This window comes from Thalassophryne amazonica, chromosome 10 (assembly GCF_902500255.1).
Source record: "Thalassophryne amazonica chromosome 10, fThaAma1.1, whole genome shotgun sequence".
NCBI classification, from domain to species: Eukaryota; Metazoa; Chordata; class Actinopteri; order Batrachoidiformes; family Batrachoididae; genus Thalassophryne; species Thalassophryne amazonica.
In genome coordinates, this window is record NC_047112.1 from 89,912,370 (window position 1) to 89,932,476 (window position 20,107).

General features: G+C 41.7%; 1 protein-coding gene across 1 annotated transcript; it reads right to left on the reverse strand.

Annotated features, from left to right (window-relative positions):
- Positions 1-781: 781 nt before the first annotated feature.
- Positions 782-19,304, reverse strand: LOC117518158. The gene is given in 9 exon segments (XM_034179216.1): positions 782-936; positions 1,023-1,196; positions 1,276-1,822; positions 1,824-2,053; positions 6,684-7,024; positions 7,026-7,350; positions 8,099-8,182; positions 8,319-8,480; positions 19,289-19,304. Coding segments are annotated over 9 exon segments (2,034 nt in total).
- Between the last annotated feature and the right edge of the window lie 803 nt (positions 19,305-20,107).

A 20,107-nucleotide genomic window follows, 5' to 3' on the forward strand; every position in this document is an offset into this window, starting at 1 on the left:
CCCCCACCCCCAAAACAAAACCCATAACAGATGGCCCCATGACAATTCAGTTGTGGCAGATAAAAGGCCCATGGATCAAACATTTGAAGGATGCTTGATTCACTTTTAATTAAAATCAATAATGTTTTCATTGTGAAATATTCTAATTTTACCTAAGGATCCTTCGAAGACACCTAGTACCAAAGACATGCAGTCTTCACCTTAGGTCACTGGTTAGCATCCGAGTCTTGCAACCATATAACAAGAAAGGCAGCACCAGAACCCTAAAGACTTGGACCTTCACTCACATGCAATGATATCGGCATTGTCAAACACCTCTGTTCAGTGACCTCATGACTCTGGACAAGTTCTTCCCAGGCACCCCTTGATCTCAAAGGCCGAGGACCCAGAGACATGTATGTCACTGCTAAGATGGATGGATGATGGATGACAAATTTGTGTGAACCACCACAGCCAACTGCCACATTTATGCAATGTTTGCTTAGCTAGTTGGGGGCAGTTGGCTACCTTTGGTCGTAACATAAAACAAATGTCACATCCCTGGTAGGCACTCCGTTGGGCATCTCCCAGTACACTCGTCTTTTTTTTCCGCTCTTAATCTGGTATCAGTTGTGCAACATTGTCTCCAAGTGACATATAATAATGGAAACATTCAAGCTCCCTGTTTTTCAGTCGAGCAGAATTTGGATCCAGATATAATACAATGTTCCTTTTACCAAAAACCAATCAATACCAGTAGTCTGTTAAAACTATTCTTTATGGGCTATGTGCAAGTCTGATGTCAAAACAAGTCATCTTCTGCTGCAGATCTGTATCCTGATGTCTGAGACCTGACTGACATTTGGTTGTTGATATTTGTGTCGAACCTGAGTGTCGACATCCAATCCAGAACTCCACCAAAGTCAGTAAATAATGGTCCTGGTTCATCTCTCTTGACTGTAAATGAAGCACAACAAACTAGTTATGATGCTTTTGTCATGGCAGTTTTAAATGGAGCTGATGGAAACAAAGGTTTTACTCACAGTCAGGCATCAGAAAGTATTTGCTACTTCGAAGAAGATCTGTTGACTGCAGTGTGCCTTTATCCATTTTTTCAATTTCCTGGTTGATTTTCATATCGATGCTCCCCTCTCTATCCTTTCCATCCTTCTTGCTTTCACCAAACCCTTTGATTTTAATTTTTGTTACATCAGCAACTATTAACAAAACAAAGATAGAAGCAGTGTAATAGACATATGTGTGTATGTATAATATTTGCATTGTTGTAACACTTACTCGCTTTGTGTTTAATGCCTGATGAGCTTCTCTTGATCTCGGATTGTAAATCGAGGAGTGTTTGTCTGAAGCCTCTCATCAGCTCCAGCTCCCTCGTCCTGTACTCCTGATTCAGTTGCTGGATCACGACATACTTTGCTTTCTTCCTTCTGAACTTCTCATGAATTCTCTGATGGATTGTGTTCATATCCGGGCAGAAGAGCTGGCCATTGTTCCCTGCCACCATGTCATCTATCTTTCCATAGAGCTCCATAATCTGACGCACATCATTTTTCTTTGTATTATTCAGGACAAGATATCTGTTCTTGCACTTGTCTACCAGCCAGCGCACAGCATGATGCTCCTTCTCAATGTGCTCCTCTATGGATTCGTCTGCGAGTTTGTCTCCATAGGTGAAAAGAACCAATGTGTGATTCCAGACGCTGGAATCCAGGAGGTTCATGTGGTCCTCAGTGGCAACCTTCTGAACATCTCTGAATGTCAAGTGCAAGGGAACAACCAGCAGAACCGCATGAACTCCTAATGGGCACAGAGTCAAACCATGCACAAATTTTTTTGCCCATTTCTTTAGTGCAGTAGGACGGGTCCTTCCACCAGCCCGGGGTGTTGACGACTGTGACCAGTCTGTCACCAACTTTCCCCTGCTCTGCCTGACAATACTCATTCTGACAGGGGGCAAAGACTTCTTTGTGTAGCAAGATATTTCCTAATGGGCTCTTCTCAACTGTGTTTTCACCAAGCAGAAACAATCTGAGCTCCGGTAATTTGTATCTAGAACCTAAGAAGAAAACTATATCAGTGACTGTTCCATGTAACATTACAAAGTACAACATTCATGATTCCAGAGTACTAAGAGTACTCTGGAATGAAAGCCAACAGTTTTTCACATTTCCTTATAAAATGTGAAAAACTGTAGTTTCACTATAGTAGTTTCACTGTAGTTTTATAGGTCATAGACCACAATGCATATAATTCAATCAATCAATCAATTTTTTTATATAGCGCCAAATCACAACAAACAGTTGCCCCAAGGCGCTTTATATTGTAAGGCAAGGCCATACAATAATTATGTAAAACCCCAACGGTCAAAACGACCCCCTGTGAGCAAGCACTTGGCTACAGTGGGAAGGAAAAACTCCCTTTTAACAGGAAGAAACCTCCAGCAGAACCAGGCTCAGGGAGGGGCAGTCTTCTGCTGGGACTGGTTGGGGCTGAGAGAGAGAACCAGGAAAAAGACATGCTGTGGAGGGGAGCAGAGATCGATCACTAATGATTAAATGCAGATTGGTGCATACAGAGCAAAAAGAGAAAGAAACAGTGCATCATGGGAACCCCCCAGCAGTCTACGTCTATAGCAGCATAACTAAGGGATGGTTCAGGGTCACCTGATCCAGCCCTAACTATAAGCTTTAGCAAAAAGGAAAGTTTTAAGCCTAATCTTAAAAGTAGAGAGGGTGTCTGTCTCCCTGATCTGAATTGGGAGCTGGTTCCACAGGAGAGGAGCCTGAAAGCTGAAGGCTCTGCCTCCCATTCTACTCTTACAAACCCTAGGAACTACAAGTAAGCCTGCAGTCTGAGAGCGAAGCGCTCTATTGGGGTGATATGGTACTACGAGGTCCCTAAGATAAGATGGGACCTGATTATTCAAAACCTTATAAGTAAGAAGAAGAATTTTAAATTCTATTCTAGAATTAACAGGAAGCCAATGAAGAGAGGCCAATATGGGTGAGATATGCTCTCTCCTTCTAGTCCCCGTCAGTACTCTAGCTGCAGCATTTTGAATTAACTGAAGGCTTTTTAGGGAACTTTTAGGACAACCTGATAATAATGAATTACAATAGTCCAGCCTAGAGGAAATAAATGCATGAATTAGTTTTTCAGCATCACTCTGAGACAAGACCTTTCTGATTTTAGAGATATTGCGTAAATGCAAAAAAGCAGTCCTACATATTTGTTTAATATGCGCTTTGAATGACATATCCTGATCAAAAATGACTCCAAGATTTCTCACAGTATTACTAGAGGTCAGGGTAATGCCATCCAGAGTAAGGATCTGGTTAGACACCATGTTTCTAAGATTTGTGGGGCCAAGTACAATAACTTCAGTTTTATCTGAGTTTAAAAGCAGGAAATTAGAGGTCATCCATGTCTTTATGTCTGTAAGACAATCCTGCAGTTTAGCTAATTGGTGTGTGTCCTCTGGCTTCATGGATAGATAAAGCTGGGTATCATCTGCGTAACAATGAAAATTTAAGCAATACCGTCTAATAATACTGCCTAAGGGAAGCATGTATAAAGTGAATAAAATTGGTCCTAGCACAGAACCTTGTGGAACTCCATAATTAACTTTAGTCTGTGAAGAAGATTCCCCATTTACATGAACAAATTGTAATCTATTAGACAAATATGATTCAAACCACCGCAGCGCAGTGCCTTTAATACCTATGGCATGCTCTAATCTCTGTAATAAAACTTTTTGGTCAACAGTATCAAAAGCAGCACTGAGGTCTAACAGAACAAGCACAGAGATGAGTCCACTGTCCGAGGCCATAAGAAGATCATTTGTAACCTTCACTAATGCTGTTTCTGTACTATGATGAATTCTAAAACCGGACTGAAACTCTTCAAATAGACCATTCCTCTGCAGATGATCAGTTAGCTGTTTTACAACTACCCTTTCAAGAATTTTTGAGAGAAAAAGAAGGTTGGAGATTGGCCTATAATTAGCTAAGATAGCTGGGTCAAGTGATGGCTTTTTAAGTAATGGTTTAATTACTGCCACCTTAAAAGCCTGTGGTACATAGCCAACTAACAAAGATAGATTGATCATATTTAAGATCGAAGCATTAAATAATGGTAGGGCTTCCTTGAGCAGCTTGGTAGGAATGGGGTCTAATAAACATGTTGATGGTTTGGATGAAGTAACTAATGAAAATAACTCAGACAGAACAATCGGAGAGAAAGAGTCTAACCAAATACCGGCATCACTGAAAGCAGCCAAAGATAACGATACGTCTTTGGGATGGTTATGAGTAATTTTTTCTCTAATAGTTAAAATTTTGTTAGCAAAGAAAGTCATGAAGTCATTACTAGTTAAAGTTAATGGAATACTCAGCTCAATAGAGCTCTGACTCTTTGTCAGCCTGGCTACAGTGCTGTCCCAAAACTCCTCTTTGTCACCACCTCCTCTCTGTGCATTCTATGTAGATCTGAGGCATCACTTTTGAATGAAAGCTCAGGAGCTTTGTTAATGGATGTAGCAGCGTTCATTTCACTCTGTCTGTCAGCCATCGGGATGTTTCTGTTTTTCCTAAAATGTACACACAGAGAAATGCAGAGAAATACAGAGTAAAGCCCCATTCACACCGGGCCTATGTAGAGTTGCATTGTGCTGTGTATCTAGTACACAGGAATGGCTGTGTAAGCTGTGTGCAGGGGAGAAAAACCTTGCACACAGTGGGGGAGAAACCTGGCTCCATGACAGTTTACAGACTGCCTAGACACGCAGTTGATACATTGGAAAAAGTCAGAATACATTATTTCCAGGGGTTAATGGACTTTATTTAATGCGCCAGAACTTGAGGAAGTGAAAGTGCCAGCAATCGCGCAGCCAGCAATCGCGCGTGCGATTAGTCCATGAGGAATGGATGACATGTCCTCTCACTGGTGATCAATCAGTGAGGAGTTATACTCATCGATTTCTATTTAATCCAGTAGATGGTGGATGCAGCCTATGAGCTTTTGCCAGGCACCACCGCGACGCGCGAAGCCTCCGCTCCTCTTTCCATGACAAAAACTCTTGTAACAGTGGACTGTGCCGTTCATTTCCAAACTGGACTCTGTGTTTTATTCGGGACGTCGTCTGACTAGCACAGGAATTGTGAAAAGACGTGGACATCAGCACTTTTTCGGCACATTGAGACAGACGTACGGAGGAATTCCGCGCGTCGTGGCGGTGCCGCATGGCGCACAGCAATGCCGTGATGAAGCCTCACGGGACATGTTCTGGCATGTCCAGGCACATCCACAATTTCTCGGATAATCACTCGATGGAAAAACCACCAACAGCTGTCTGAACGCCATCTCAAAGCCGTCCTGTGAGACCAAAACGGAGGTGGTTTTGTCTCGTTCCAGTAGTGAATCCATTGTGATGCGCGAAGCCTCCGCTCGGCTTTCCATGACAAAATCTCTTGTTAAAAGTGAAATCTGCCGGAAAATGGTTGATGTCCAGCTCTTGTGATAACCAGAGAAATGGCACACAACGGTCCTGGCTCCACAGAGCCATCCGTTTAGAAATGATCCAGTGGTTTGTGGCTCTCGATGGCGGCACAGAGCGCGGCACGCCGAGCATCATTAAAGCCGCCCTTAAAGCTGTAGTAACAGTCCTTATTCTCTGTAAAGCCTGTAAAATTTTCACCGAAAGCCAGATAAATTTTTCGAATGGTTTCCAGCTGCCAGTCTCTAACAGTTTCTGAAAAAATTCTGATGGAAAAAAAGCCCAAATCATTCCGCCATTTCCTGACAATGAAAATCCGCCGAGGGGGTGGACCACTCCTCACTCAAAGCCTGCTCACAGGCGAATGACGCAACCGACAGGTGTGGAAAAACTCACGCATGCGCACGAGGGTTCAAGCTTGTCTGACGCAATCACACATGATTCAAATCCATATGGTTTTTGAAAAAAATAATAAGGTCGGATACTTTTCTAATAGACCTCGTATTATGCAACTCTAAGTTGGCCAGCTGTGAAAGGGGTATTAGGAACCAAAATGGCGCCATGTTCTGAGATGACACCACTCTCTCAGTTAAGGCAGTCTGTAGTAAACCTCCCTCCCCAACAGCTCAAAAGGATTATCTGGTCACAAGGCCAGAGCCCTGGGTTTTAGCATTCTGGTTAGATAGTCCACCTCACATGCTAGGGATCGTGAGTTCACGTCCCAAAGGGAGCGAATGGGCGGAGTCGAAACAACACAACGCAGAGTGCAGCTGCTACAGTGGTGCCGTGATCTGGATTGGAATGAGTTTAGGGGGGGGTGAGTGCAATGGAAGCCAGCAGGAGTCGCTGTGCATATGTAGTTAGTAAACCTCACTCCCCAACAGCTCAAAAGGATTATCTGGTCACAAGGCCAGAGCCTTGAGTTTTGGCCTTTTGGTTTTCTGCCTCCTATGCCAGGGATCGTGTGTTCACGTCCCAAGGGGACCGAATGGGCAGAATCAAAACAGCACAACGCAGAGTGCAGCTCTTACACCTGTACATCACTAAATAATGCAAGGATACATAAATATGTGACAGCAATACTAATAAATTATATTACATTATTGTGATTTTGTTTACTGTGGAGTGTGTTTACTCCTGTTGTGTGGGCACAGGTGTAACAATACTGATGAGAGGTGACCATGAGCTATACCTTTGAAGCTGTTTCTTCTGGTGTCAACTTGATTTTGTCTTAGTTTTGCAGCTTCTTCCACTTTTTCTCTTCTTTCTTCAATTTTCAAAAGGATTTGCTCATCTGGGACACAATGGCTCCAGTCATTTCCAGCTTTAGTTTCAGAGATTTTCTGGAGCAGCTCTGTAACTTGGCTGCCATCATCTGCGTTTTTGCTGTCCATGACATGTTCAACTAGAGACTGCAGGGCCTCTCCCTCGCCTTCAATGTACTCTTCTACATTACGGGTTCCCAGCCAGTCTCCTCTGGTGAAGACTACAATGGTGCATTTCCATACTTCTCCAAGAAGCTCCAGATGCGTCAAAGTGCCTTGCCCGGAAAGACGCATCTGCATCAATCACCAGGAGAAAGACATGGGGCCCGGGAGGACAAAGGAACATGCTAAGCTTCATTTCCTCCTTGACTACTTCCGGAGTGTCAATGACAGTGAAGCCTTTCCACCAGCCTGGTGTGTCAACCACAGTTACTTCAGTTGTACCTACAAAACTTGTCTGGGCTACTGAGTGTGTCATTCTTATGCCATCCTCGTGGTCTTTGCGTCCTAAGATGGTGTTCCCAACTGAGGTCTTCCCAAAAGATCGACTTCCCAGAAGAATGAGCTGCAGTTTTGGAATTGATTTCTTTTTTTCTGTTGTCGGACAAAACACAGTTAGACATAGACAATGCAGTAGACCACATGACTGAACTAACAATGAAACATGGAGAGGAAACAGAGTCTTTGCAAATGGTTATTAACAATCAATAACTATCCCAAGTGGACAAGACATCCATATGATGGATAAGAGAACTGCTCATGTGTGTGTCCACCTTTTTGTCCAGAGTGACAGTTCATCAACATCAGTGTGAATTTCCTACAGATCTGCTAAGTTGCCAGACTGAGCCCAATTTGCTATCCAACACATCAAAGTCTGCAGCCCTTTGGCTGAAATCTCAGTATCTATTTGATGAAGTTTCTTCATTTCTTATAATGTTAATGTTTAAAATAATGAATAGTATCCATGATGTGCATGAATTCTGTCCAAGGTGTACCCTGCCTCACGCCCTATGACTGCTGGGTTAGGCTCCAGCCCCCCATAACCCTTAATTGGAGTAAGTGGGTATAGAAAATGGATGGACGGATGGATGATGTGCATCATGAAAGAAACCTTTCAAAAAGTTATGACGCTGCTCATGTGTTGCCATACAATTAAACATTTTACACAGTATATTTGATATGGATATTTGCCTCCTGCTAGTCATATGTATGAAGATCATGCTTTCCATCTTGACACAGGATGTAAAAAATGATCTGCACAGTGGGAATAAATAAATCCATTTGGGGGGTGTGACTGAGTGCACATTACTATCCTACAGCTGGAAATACCAGCATTGTATACCATATGTGTACCTCCAAGCTGTGTCCCCCAGCAGCTTCATGTGCTCCTCCACAGTTATCCTCTGCTGCTTTGAGAAAGCCGAGCCTATTGGAACAATGAGGAGAACAGTGTTTGGTCCAGGTGGACATTTGGATGAACCTTTTCTTGTCTCCTTCTAGGATCTCTGTGAGGGAGAGGGATTTGCTGCATCCTGGGGCGTCGACCACAATGAGATTTCAACCCTCGACCTCTCCGTGACCTACTTCTGCCTGAGCTGTTCGGATTCTTCCACACTCAAACCGTTCGGTTCTCAGTATGGTGTTATCAGAGGAGCTCTTACCGGCCCATCTCCAACCAATCAGCATGAGCCTGACCTCTGGCAGGGCGACGCCCTCTTTGTCTCCTGTAAAACAAAGAAGCACTTGACAGTAACTGTCACCTGTCAACTTTTCAGACATTTTTAAAACAGGCATCATGACAGTAAGTTTTGGTTCAGTCAAAATAATGCTGAAAGTTTTCTAAGGGCACTCGGTAAATCTTCTCCCATGAATCAGGAGATAACAGTCACCAAAACTGAAGTGACAGGGTTATGACCTGAGATGTCTCTGCCGCTTCAGATGACTGACACAAAGGGAATGCTCACCTGCTTTTTTCTTTCTGTGGGATTTTAAGGCAGTTATTTTAGACTTTAATGATCCTTTTAATTTAATCAAATGCTTAAAAAAAACAAATAACACTGTGAAAATCAACCGAAACAGTGAGACATTTTTAGAATGACCCAAAATCAACACAAATGATTTTATAAACAGCTGACTTGTAATGACTCAGTGGAGACTGTAGGCAGGAGGCTACAGAAAGCACCTCACTGTATAAGGCATCATTTTAAGAAGTTTCTTTACATTTATTGACGTAATCATGCACGTTTTCTGTGCTTCCAAACACCTCTAATTACATTTTTAGGTTTTTCAGTGGTGAAAAGAAACATGTTTACTGTGAGTGTTTTTAGGCTGACCCAAAAAATTAGATGGTGTCACTGTGACAGTGTTTGTCTTCTAATGCAATACCAGATTGATTAAAATTGTCTCTGACCTAAGTGAGTAGGTGAACCAAAAAAACCAACAACAAAAAAACATGTAAAAGTAGATCCCAAGATGAACAATCCCAGAATTCCCCTTTAAGAGCAGGTAAAAGGTGAAATATGTCAAACATTTGCAAATTGTCTTCAGTCAGAGCTCTCAGTGTTCTTTGTTTCAATTTCACTGATCAAAAAACTTAATTGATGACTCATTTGGGCTCTTCAGAAGGATTATTAATTATTATTATTAATACTTTACCAAGGCGTTGCTAGGCCGGTAGCGTAGATTTATGTCAACGCTACCTGGCTATACCCGCCCGCTGTGCGTAAACAAATGACATCATAGTGCGTGCAGCCAAGAACTGTCCGCAGAGGAAAAGATAAAAAGGCGAGACGTGTGTGTTGGTCCCAATATGGATATTCCGGATGATTTTCTCATGGATAGTACGACAATGAACAGCAGCCAAAGCAGCCAAGCTTGATGAGGACGCACTGCCGAATTTAGAGAGCAGCGCGCGCCAGCCGACAGGACAAAAGTTAAAGTGGCCAACTTTTTATGTACGCGTTACGTGTTGTGTATCTCAGTAAGTGATAATAATGCAAATAACATGCATTTGTTGTACGGTATGCATTTTCTGAGTCCCTCCGTCCATGCCGTTGCCCGCAATGAGAGATATTCGCCCTCATCTAACTCGGGCGAATATCTGTCATTTTGGGTGACTGGGCATGGACGTCGGGCCTCTGAAAATGCATACCACCCTCCAAAAGCATGTTATTGTATTATTATTATTATTACTATTATTAATACAGTGGGGTAAAAAAGTATTTAGTCAGTCCCTGATTGTACAAATTCTCCTACTTAGAAAGATGACACAGGTCTGTAATTTTCATCATAGGTACAATTCAACTATGAGACACAAAATGAGAAAAAAAAAAAAATCCAGGAAATCACATTGTAGGATTTTTAAAGAATTTATTTGTAAATTATGGTGGAAAATAAGTATTTGGTCACCCACTAGCAATCCACAAACTTTCAACTCCCTCAACAAATTTTCTATGGGGTTGATGTCTGGAGACTGGCTTGGCCACTCCATGACCTTGAAATGCTTTTTACGGAGTCACTCCTTCATTGCCCAAGCATTGTCTTTGGGATCATTGTCATGCTGGAAGACCAAGCCACATTGCATCTTCAATGCTCTCACTGATGGAAGGAGGTTTTGGTTTAAAATCTGACAGTACATGGTCACGTTCATTCTTCCCTTAACGCGGATCACTCGTCCTGTCCCCTTTGCAGAAAAACAGTCCCAAAGCATGATGTTTCCACCCCCATGCTTCACAGTAGGTATGGTGTTCTTGGAATGCAACTCAGCATTCTTCTTCCTTCAAACACAATGAGTTGAGTTCTTACCAAAAACTTCTATTTTGGTTTCATCTGACCACATGATATTCTCCCAGTCCTCTTCTGGATCATCCATATGCTCTCTGGCAAATTTCAGATGGGCCTGGACATGTACTGTCTTAAGCAGGGGGACACGCCTGGCACTGCAGGATCTGAGTTGTTCTTCCTGGTGTCCTTCAACAGCTCTTTGGTCTTGGCCATGGTTGAGTTTGGAGTCTGACTGTTTGAGGCTGTGGGCAGGTGTCTTTTATACAGATAACGAGTTCCAACAGATGTCATTAATACAGGTACGAGTGGAGAACTGAAGAGCTTCTTAAGGAAGAAGTTACAGGTCTGTGAGAGCCAGAAATCTTGCTTGTTTGTGGGTGACCAAATACTTATTTTCCACCATAATTTACAAATAAATTCTTTAAAAATCCAACAGTGTGATTTCCTGGATTTTTTTTTTTCTCATTTTGTCTCTCATAGTTGAAGTGTACCTATGATGAAAATTACAGAACTCTCTCATCTTTCTAATTAGGAGAACTTGCACAATCAGGGACTGACTAAATACTTTTTTACCCCACTGTAATAATAATAATAATAATAACAACAACATGGCAGCACGATGGCTTAGTGATTAGCAATATTCCCTCACTGCAAGAGGCAGACAAGAGGCTAAAACATTGCCATTCTGCGCATCCTGTGCCTTTCAGTCCAGCCCGTGCTTGTTCTGTCCCCTGAATATTCCTTCCATTTATCTGGTTTCTTGAGTTCTCCCAGTGTCGTTGTCAGCGGAAACAAAGTTACCGACGATCAGCTTGTTTATCCCATTAACAAATTTCTGTCTGAGATTTTTCATTGGACTGAGGAAAGGAGATGGCAGTCTGTACACGAAGAAGTCAGTGCGCGGCGTCAGATACAGACTACATCATCAGGATTGTGTTGTGTGGGCCGCCGAAGAGGAGGTACTGCTGGCCCACCACCAGAGGGCGCCCTGCCTGTTGGCATTTTTCGGGCTCCAGAGGGCGCACTGGCCATGTGGATCCTCCAGGTGCACCATTTGGCTGTCAGTTGTCTGTCATCATTCATCACCTCATCCATAAAAGCCTGGGAGAGACACCATAACTCTGCCGAATTATCAGCTTACCACGCAGGTAAACCGACTCAGCTGTTTTGTGCCGTATGCACATTCATTGTTACTGAAGTCTTTGCAGTTGTGACTTATACTTGCAGCTTGTAGCCGAGTTTGTGGAAGTTGGAGGAGTTGGCGTCTCCACTCCTCACTTCTGACTTACTAAGTATAACAATAGACATTGCACGTCCTCCAGTTTTTCCTCTGCACTCTGGGAGTATCTGGATTTATTCCTCCAAGAGGATTTCTGTGAGTTGCTGACTGTTTGCTGGGTGTTCACACACCCACCCTAACCTGTTTTTGCTCCTGCCAGCAGTATCGGGTCTGACAGCCACGAGTGGTGCCACCTGGGGAAATCAGGACTTGGTGGCTCTGGTGTGTTGCAGGCCTCCGTTGGCGGTGGAACTTCGTGGGTCCCGGTTCTTCTCTGGATAGGCGTCTCCTACCCTCGGGCCTGCCCACGCGTCACCATTTTGGTTATTGATTGACTCAAGCATATTTGGTTGTGTTGCACATTTGCATAATAAATTGTCATTTATTTTGAATTCCTATTGACCATTCATTTACGCGTGGGTCTGTGCATTTCACTTTCCCAACAGATTGTTTTTGAACAATCTGACTGTTTTTGCGAGTTGACTGAGAACAATTTTGGATTGGATTAGACTGCTATTTAAAGTTTGTGTAGGACTATTTAAAACATGTTGACCTCAAAGGACCAGCAACGCACACCAAAATGTAAGTCCCTTTTCTCTTGTTTATAAATTAATGAAATATCAAATGACAACAATCTGTTTTAGGCATTGTATAAAACAAATAATTAATGTTTTTTAATTTGTGTAATGGAAAGAATATTTCATGAGGTGAAAGCTGAAACATTCCATCTTTCACCTCATGAGACATTCTTACCATTGCACAGGTAAACATTCATTATTTGTATAATAATTTATAGATATTTATGCAAGATGCGCTTGCTTATCTACCATGGTTGGTCATAATATTGACCCGTAGTGGAAGAAAAGCAACAAGATTAGTGTATGTTCGATAACAATTTTGACAAGAACTATTTCATTTCAATAATTTATACTCTTTGCATGGCTATCGTTCTTCAGCTATTCAATGGGGCGAAGAGTAAAGATGGTCAGTTTGGCGAGATGACCGTAAACTGTGATAGAGCATGTGACGAATTTGCATGACACGCAAATTCATGAAGCGTTCCAGATTTTTAACTCTCCCTGGCCTTGCCCCACCTCCTCTGGAGGAATTTATTAGACATAGTCCTAACCTCAGGACTCGGTCTGCTTCTAGAGGGGACTGTGAGGTGCCCTTCAGACAAACTGCCACAGGACAAAACATCATTTCTGTGAAGTGTTGTACAAACTGGAACAGCCTTCCAACAACTATACGAGACAGTCCCACCCTGAATGCTTTTAAAAATGAGCTTAAAAAATGTAAAATAAATAACCTGTCGACACAGGTGACATGTATTAGTACATAATCTCATGTTTTGTTTTAATTTATTTATTGTAATTGTTTGTTGTTGTGTGTCTGAGGACTACAGATGGAAAGTAGCTTTTAGCTAAATATGACATATTTACACTAAGGCATGAAAATGTACAAAGTGTTCATTAATGTGCATTGTCCTCATCAAATAAACAATAAATAAATCAAATAAATAAATAAACATCCATATTATTTTGTTCAATTCCTGCTTGGGTTAACTAGAATCAAAACATTTAACCAGGGAACAAATGGTTTGCATGTGCTCACTGTTAGTAATCAAGTCTAACTGGTTTTGTGTTTCTCATGTCCTGAGGTTACATTTGGTTACATTAACATTTGTTAAAGCATTAAAACAGTTTTAAATTATGAGATTTACTGATTTGTTTTGTATATATTTAATAGCCAGTGTGAGGTTATTATTACGAACTGTAAGTGGTACATTTATTTAGTCTACAGTCTGTTCAATGTATACATCAACATATTTCTAGCTGAGGCAAAGGAAAACATAGGTGAGCGAACTAGTTTTACCACTTTCAGTTTGATTTTTTTGAGACGCCCACAGAAACACAGACGCAGTTAAGTGCTAGAAAATGGCACAATAGATAATGGATGGATTATCCATTTTCTATACCTGCTTACTCCAATTAAGAGTCACGGGGGTGCTGGAGCCTATTCCAACAGTCATGGAGCATGAGCCCTGGACAGGACTCAGATTAGTAGCCAGTCTATTGAAGGGCCATATATAAACACATTCAGACTTACACATTCAGACAAACACTTCACCTAACATGCATGTTTTTGGATGTGGAAGGAAGCCAGAGTACCCCAAAGGAACCCACCCAAACATGGTGATAACATGCAAACTCCACACAGAAAAGCCCCAGGTGAGAATCGAACCCATGACCTTCTTGCTGTGAGGCAACAGTGCTAACCACTAATCCACCATGCTGCCATGGGTAGATTGTTATTAATATGATCATTCTTATTATATGTAAGGTAATGTTTTGAAAATATTTTCAAAAGTGGAACTTTACCCTACGGGGGGCTGAGAGAGTGCGGGGTGGGGTGGGGTGTGTGTGTGCTTTCAATATCTCTTTCTGGCTACATGCCTTTAGGAAAACAGATGATGTGAAACTTGTTTTTATTGGGGGGGGGGGGGGGGGGGGGGGGGAGGATTGCTACCTGATTGTCTGTATTCGAAGAAGGGCCGGCTACTCACTAGAGGGCACCAGGGTGCCACTCCCTCAAAATATTGAGAAAAGGAAATATACTACATCATAATTAGTAAATAAGAAGTTTGCTCAGAGTCAAAGTATAAAAGTGTGTATAAATGTATCAGTATGCATTTAAAGACTTCATTTCAGTGTTTTAATTTCATTTCATTTTGCTAGTGAGAATAAAGCCGACTTCCTGTTTGGATCAACAGTCATATGAAAGTCTATGGAAGGTTGTGAACATTTCACAGTCATGTGACTCAATACTCAAATTAAAACTCGGGGACTCTGAGCAAGCCATACTTTTTTCTTATTTATTAATTATATTGTATTATATTTCTTTTTCTCAGTGTTTTGAGATGCTGGTGCCTTAGTTTTTGAACACATCTAAAGTCACAATTTCAGTCATTTTTATGAAATGTACGCATCCACAGCAGTGTTCCCATGCCTTTTAAATCCTCAGAAATTACCTAAGTTTATATTAATGTGCTGTGAACACATGCCTCTGTGGGAAAGGATTGTTCTGCAGTTTATCTCAAGCATGGAGACATGCTTCATGAGAGAAAGTGACTGCAGAGATAAATCCATTCTTTCAGAACTGAGATCAAAGATAAATACGCAGACGCATGTCAATTTATTTTTGTTGTTTTTGCTTTTATTTTTCAAGGAGTGACAGCTGTGTGTCTTGCCTGTTCCTTCAGTATCCATTCAGTCATTTACGGTGTATCTGGAAAGTATTCACAGCGCTTCACTTTTTCCACATTTTGTTATGTTACAGCCATATTGCAAAATAGAGTAAATTCATTTCATTTTTTCTCCTCAATATTCTACTCACAACACCCCATAATGATACCATGAAAAAAGTTTTTTTTTTTTTTTTTTTTTGCAAATTTATTAAAAAATAAAAAACTAATAAATCACATGTACGTAAGTATTCACACCCTTTGCGCAATACTTTGTTGATGCACCTTTGGCAGCAATTACAGCTTCAAGTTTTCTTGAATATGATGCCACAAGCTTGGTGCACCTACCTTTGAGCAGTTTTGTCCATTCCTCTCAAGCTCCATCACGTTGGATGGGGAGCATCGGTGTACAGCCATTTTCAGATCTCTCCAGAGATGTTCAATCGGATTCAGGTCTGAGCTCTGGCTGGACCACTGAAAGACATTCACAGAGTTGTCCTGAAGCCATTTCAGGACAACTGAAGTGTCCTCACACCAAAGAGTTCAATTTTTGTCTCATCAGACCAGAGAATTCTGTTTCTCATGGTCTGAAAGTCCTTCAGGTGCCTTTTGACAAACTCCAGGCAGGCTGCCATGTACCTCTTACTAAGGAGTGGCTTCCGTCTGGCCACTCTACCATACAGGCTTGATTGGTGGATTGCTGCAGAGATAGTTGTCCTTTTTGAAAGGTTCTCCTCTCTCCACGGAGGAATGCTGGAGCTCTGACAGAGTGACCATTGAGTTCTTGGTCACCTCCCGGACTAAGGCCCTTTTCCCCTAATCACTCAGTTTAGCCAGGCGGCCAGCTCTATGAAGAGTCCTGGAGGATCCAAACTTCTATTTACGGATGATGGAGGCCACTGTGTTCATTGGGATCTTCAAAGCAGCAGAAATGTTTTTGTACCTTTCCCCAGATTGGTGCTTTGATAATCCTGTGTCAGAGGTCTACAAACAATTCCTTTGACTTCATGCTTGATGTGCTCTGACATGCACTGTCAACTGTGGGACCTTATATATAGACAGGTGTGCGCCTTTCCAAATCATGTCCAATCAACTCGGTTTACCCCAGGTGGACACCAATTAAGTTATAGAAACATCTCAAGGATGATCAGTGGAAACAGGATGCACCTGAGCTCAGTTTTGAGCTTCATGGCAATGGCTGTGAATACAAATGTACATGTGATTTGTTTCTTACACACACACACACACACACGTATGTATGTATAGGAATAAAGCAGTCCTGCCACTGTTTTATTTATTATTTTGAACACTTGGTCCAACTGAAGCTGCGATCTGACGAAGGCCTTTGGCCGATACATTATTATGAAATAAAACAGTGGCAGGACATCAATATTTTGAGTGTGCTATGCTTTTTCTTTATATTTGAGTTACTATTTCTGCATATGCACCTCAGCAGAGGATCTTGGTGTGCATTTGTACCTATTTATATAGGAATAAAGCTGTAACATAAAATGTGGAAAAAGTTAAGTGCCGTGAATACTTTCCCGATGCACTGTATATTGAGCTTTCTTATTCCATGCACTTCAGTCTTAATAAATCTTACACTATTTCACCTCTTTAGATGAAACTAATGTCTTCTGAATAGGGTTAAACACTTTAATCCTTCAGTTATGTACTTCATTACTGTGGTGGTGTGGAATATAGCTCTTTACACAAAAAGGTTCTCAAAGAAACCCATATACATATTGACATAATGTTGGGCACAGATCAAATCTAAATTTGTAAAGACAGAAATTTTCATCTAAGCAAAAGTAGACAACACCAGCCAAATCAAAGGTGGACTATGGAAGCATGTTGCATTCATTTGATAAATTTATCTTTTGTTTTACTGAGTAACTATTTTTGTTTTTCTGATTAATTTATTTTTCATCTGTTTTTTTGAATAATTATTTCTGTTTTTCTGAGTAATTAATTTTTTTGGTCTGTTTTTTGGAATAATTTTTTCCTGATTTTCTAAATTTTTTTGTCTTCTGTTTTTCGGATCAATTTTTTTCTGACTTTAGAGAGAATTGGAAGACGCATTCATTCACTGAGAGCTGGATTTGGTAACAAACATGACATTGTTCAGTTTAATCGAGTTTTACTTTGATCTGGGTTTAAGACACTGGGAGACTGCCCTGTCTTTAAGTCATATGGATGGTATTATCATTAGTTTGTCAACTCTACACAGGCACCTGAGGACTATTTCAGAAAAAAAATACCCCAAAAAACAGGGGGGGATTACCACGCAAAACAGAAAACAAAAACTCAGAAAAACTGGAAAAAATCGTAAAAAAGAAAGAAAGAAAGAAAGAAAAATAGCAAAAAAAAAAAAAAAAAACCAGAAAAAATAGTGAAAAAACAAACCTAAAAATAAATTACCCCAAAAAACAAACCTAAAAATAAATTACTCAGAAAAACAGAAATAATTATTCTGAAAAACAGACAAAAAATAAATTACTCAGAAAAACACAAATAATTACTCAGAAAAACAAAACAAAAAATAAATTTATCAAGTGAATGCAATAGTGGACTAACTTTAGGAAGGAGAGTTCACCATTTTTTCTTGATTCTCTAAAAAACTGCGGGCCTCAAGACCACTTTCATTAAGTATACGAGGTCTGTTAGAAAAGTATCCGACCTTTTTATTTTTTTTCAAAAACTATATGGATTTGAATCACGTGTGACTGCATAAGCCAAGCTTGAACCTTCGTGTGCATGCGTGAGTTTTTTCACGCCTGTCGGTTGCGTCATTCGCCTGTGAGCAGGCTTTGTATGAGCACCGGTCTACCCCTCTCGTCGTTTTTTTATTGCGAATAAATGTCTGAATGATTTGGAGCTTTGCTGCATCATTTTTTTTCCAGAAACTGTGGAGACGTCCAGGTGGACACCGTTCAGAAAATTAATATGACTTTCAGGGACGATTTTATGGGGGTTACACAGATTAAGGAGTGTTACTGACGCTTTAAGGACGGCCCACAACTGCTGAGAGCGCGCCGTGCTCCAAGCGCCGATCGACAGGCTGACACCCCGCTGAAACAACCAGAGCATTTCCCACGTGAAGGCTTTGTTGATCCTGGACGTCATCTGACTTTCACAAAAAGGCAGAAGACGTGGATATCAGCACTTTTTCGGCACATTCCACTGTTACAGGAGTTTTTTTCATGGAAAGAAAAGCGGAGGGACACGCCACGGAGCCGCTCATTACGCGGCACAAAACCACCTCCGTGTTGGTCTCACAGGACGGCTTAAAGGTGGATTTCATACAGCTGTCGGTTGCTTTTCAGTCGTGTGATTATCCGAGAAATTGAGCATTAGCTGGACATGCCCCAACATGTCCTGTGAGGCTTCATCACGGCGTTGCTTTGCGTCATGCGGCTCCACCGCGATGCACGGAACTCCTCCGCACGTCTGTCTCAATGTGCCGAAAAAGTGCTGATGTCCACGTCTTTTCACAATTCCTGTGCTAGTCAGACGACATACTGGATCAAGACAGCATCCAGTTTAGAAACAAATGGCACATTCCACTGTTACAGGAGTTTTTGTCATGGAAAGAGGAGCGGAATTCCGCACGTCGCGGTGGAGCCGCATGGCGCAAAGCAACGCCGTGATGAAGCCTCACAGGACATGTTGGGGCATGTCCAGCTCATGCTCAATTTCTCGGATAATCACACGACTGAAAAGCAACCAGCCGTCTGAAATCCACCTTTAAGCCGTCCTGTGAGACCAACACGGAGGTGGTTTTGTGCCGCAAAATGAGCGGCTCCGGCAAAAAACGCAAGAAAGCATGCAAAAACTGTCCTTTACAGGCGCATCTGGTGTTACTGTTGGCAGATGACCGGAAGTGAATTACCCCAACTCTCCCGGCTGAGTGGCTGAAATCTTGGGGTCGCAAGCTCACAAATAGAACTCAGTGGAAAGAGATCTGCAGTTGGCATTCCAGTCTCTCTACTTCTATGCTTCTACCAAAATGCTGGAAAGAGAAACATGTGGAAAAGAATTTACTCATGATCCAAAACGTGCCACCTCCTGTGAAAAATGGTGGTGGTATTGTGATGTTGTTAGCATGTGTGGCTGTTAGTGGAATTTGTTCTCTTGTTTTTGCTTTCCCTATCCTTTGCCATCTATGTGATACGCCCAGGTGGCACATGACTTTCCAGGTGATGGCGTCCTTAACAGTAAGGTACCTGTACACTGGACCATGATTAAGAGCACCACATGGCTAAATTGTCATACTTGACATTCCTTCACATTGTAAGTATGTCTCACCTGAGCCTCCCAAAGTAACCATTCATTTGAAAGAAAGGCATTCTGATGGTACCCAAGGACCTTGCATTCAGTCAACATCTTACATCACTGTGTACCATCTTGGTCTTACAACTTTTTCCTCAGCAACAATGACACCTAAGCTGCAAAATTTCACAATCATACCTAACACTCAGTCTGTGCAAGCACTGAACAGAGCAGGAGCAAGTACACATCCCTGATGTACACCAGTATTCACTTGGAAGACGTCACTAACTCTGTTCCCACTTGCCCGACACTCACAGTACCTAGGTTGATGCCAGCTAAGATTCAGTTGTCCAGCAACTCATTGGGGTTACCACAAATTCTCATGATGTCCCACAGAGCAGCAACTGAATGCTTTGAGAAAATCTAAATAGGCTGCAAAAAGTACTTTGTATACTTTGTATGCTTGCATTCAATGAGTAGTCCCACCTAGGAAACAGCTGATGATTGAATTCTTAGGAATGTTGTAAGCTTACTCTTGTTGCTCTGGCTGCTTCCCACCTCCTCCACTAGTGCAGAAAGGGAGACTGGTAATTAGCAGTGAGTTATTCCATTTCATTGGCTGGAGAACTCTTTGCATTGAGTATTTCTGATTGGTTTACACAGATGCAAGCTATTTATGGCACTGGCTGGTTCCCTTCTCCTCCTGAAGGAATTGTTAAATATGCTACCATGCTCATTTTTATGCATGCTTATTTTTCACGCATAAAATTCTA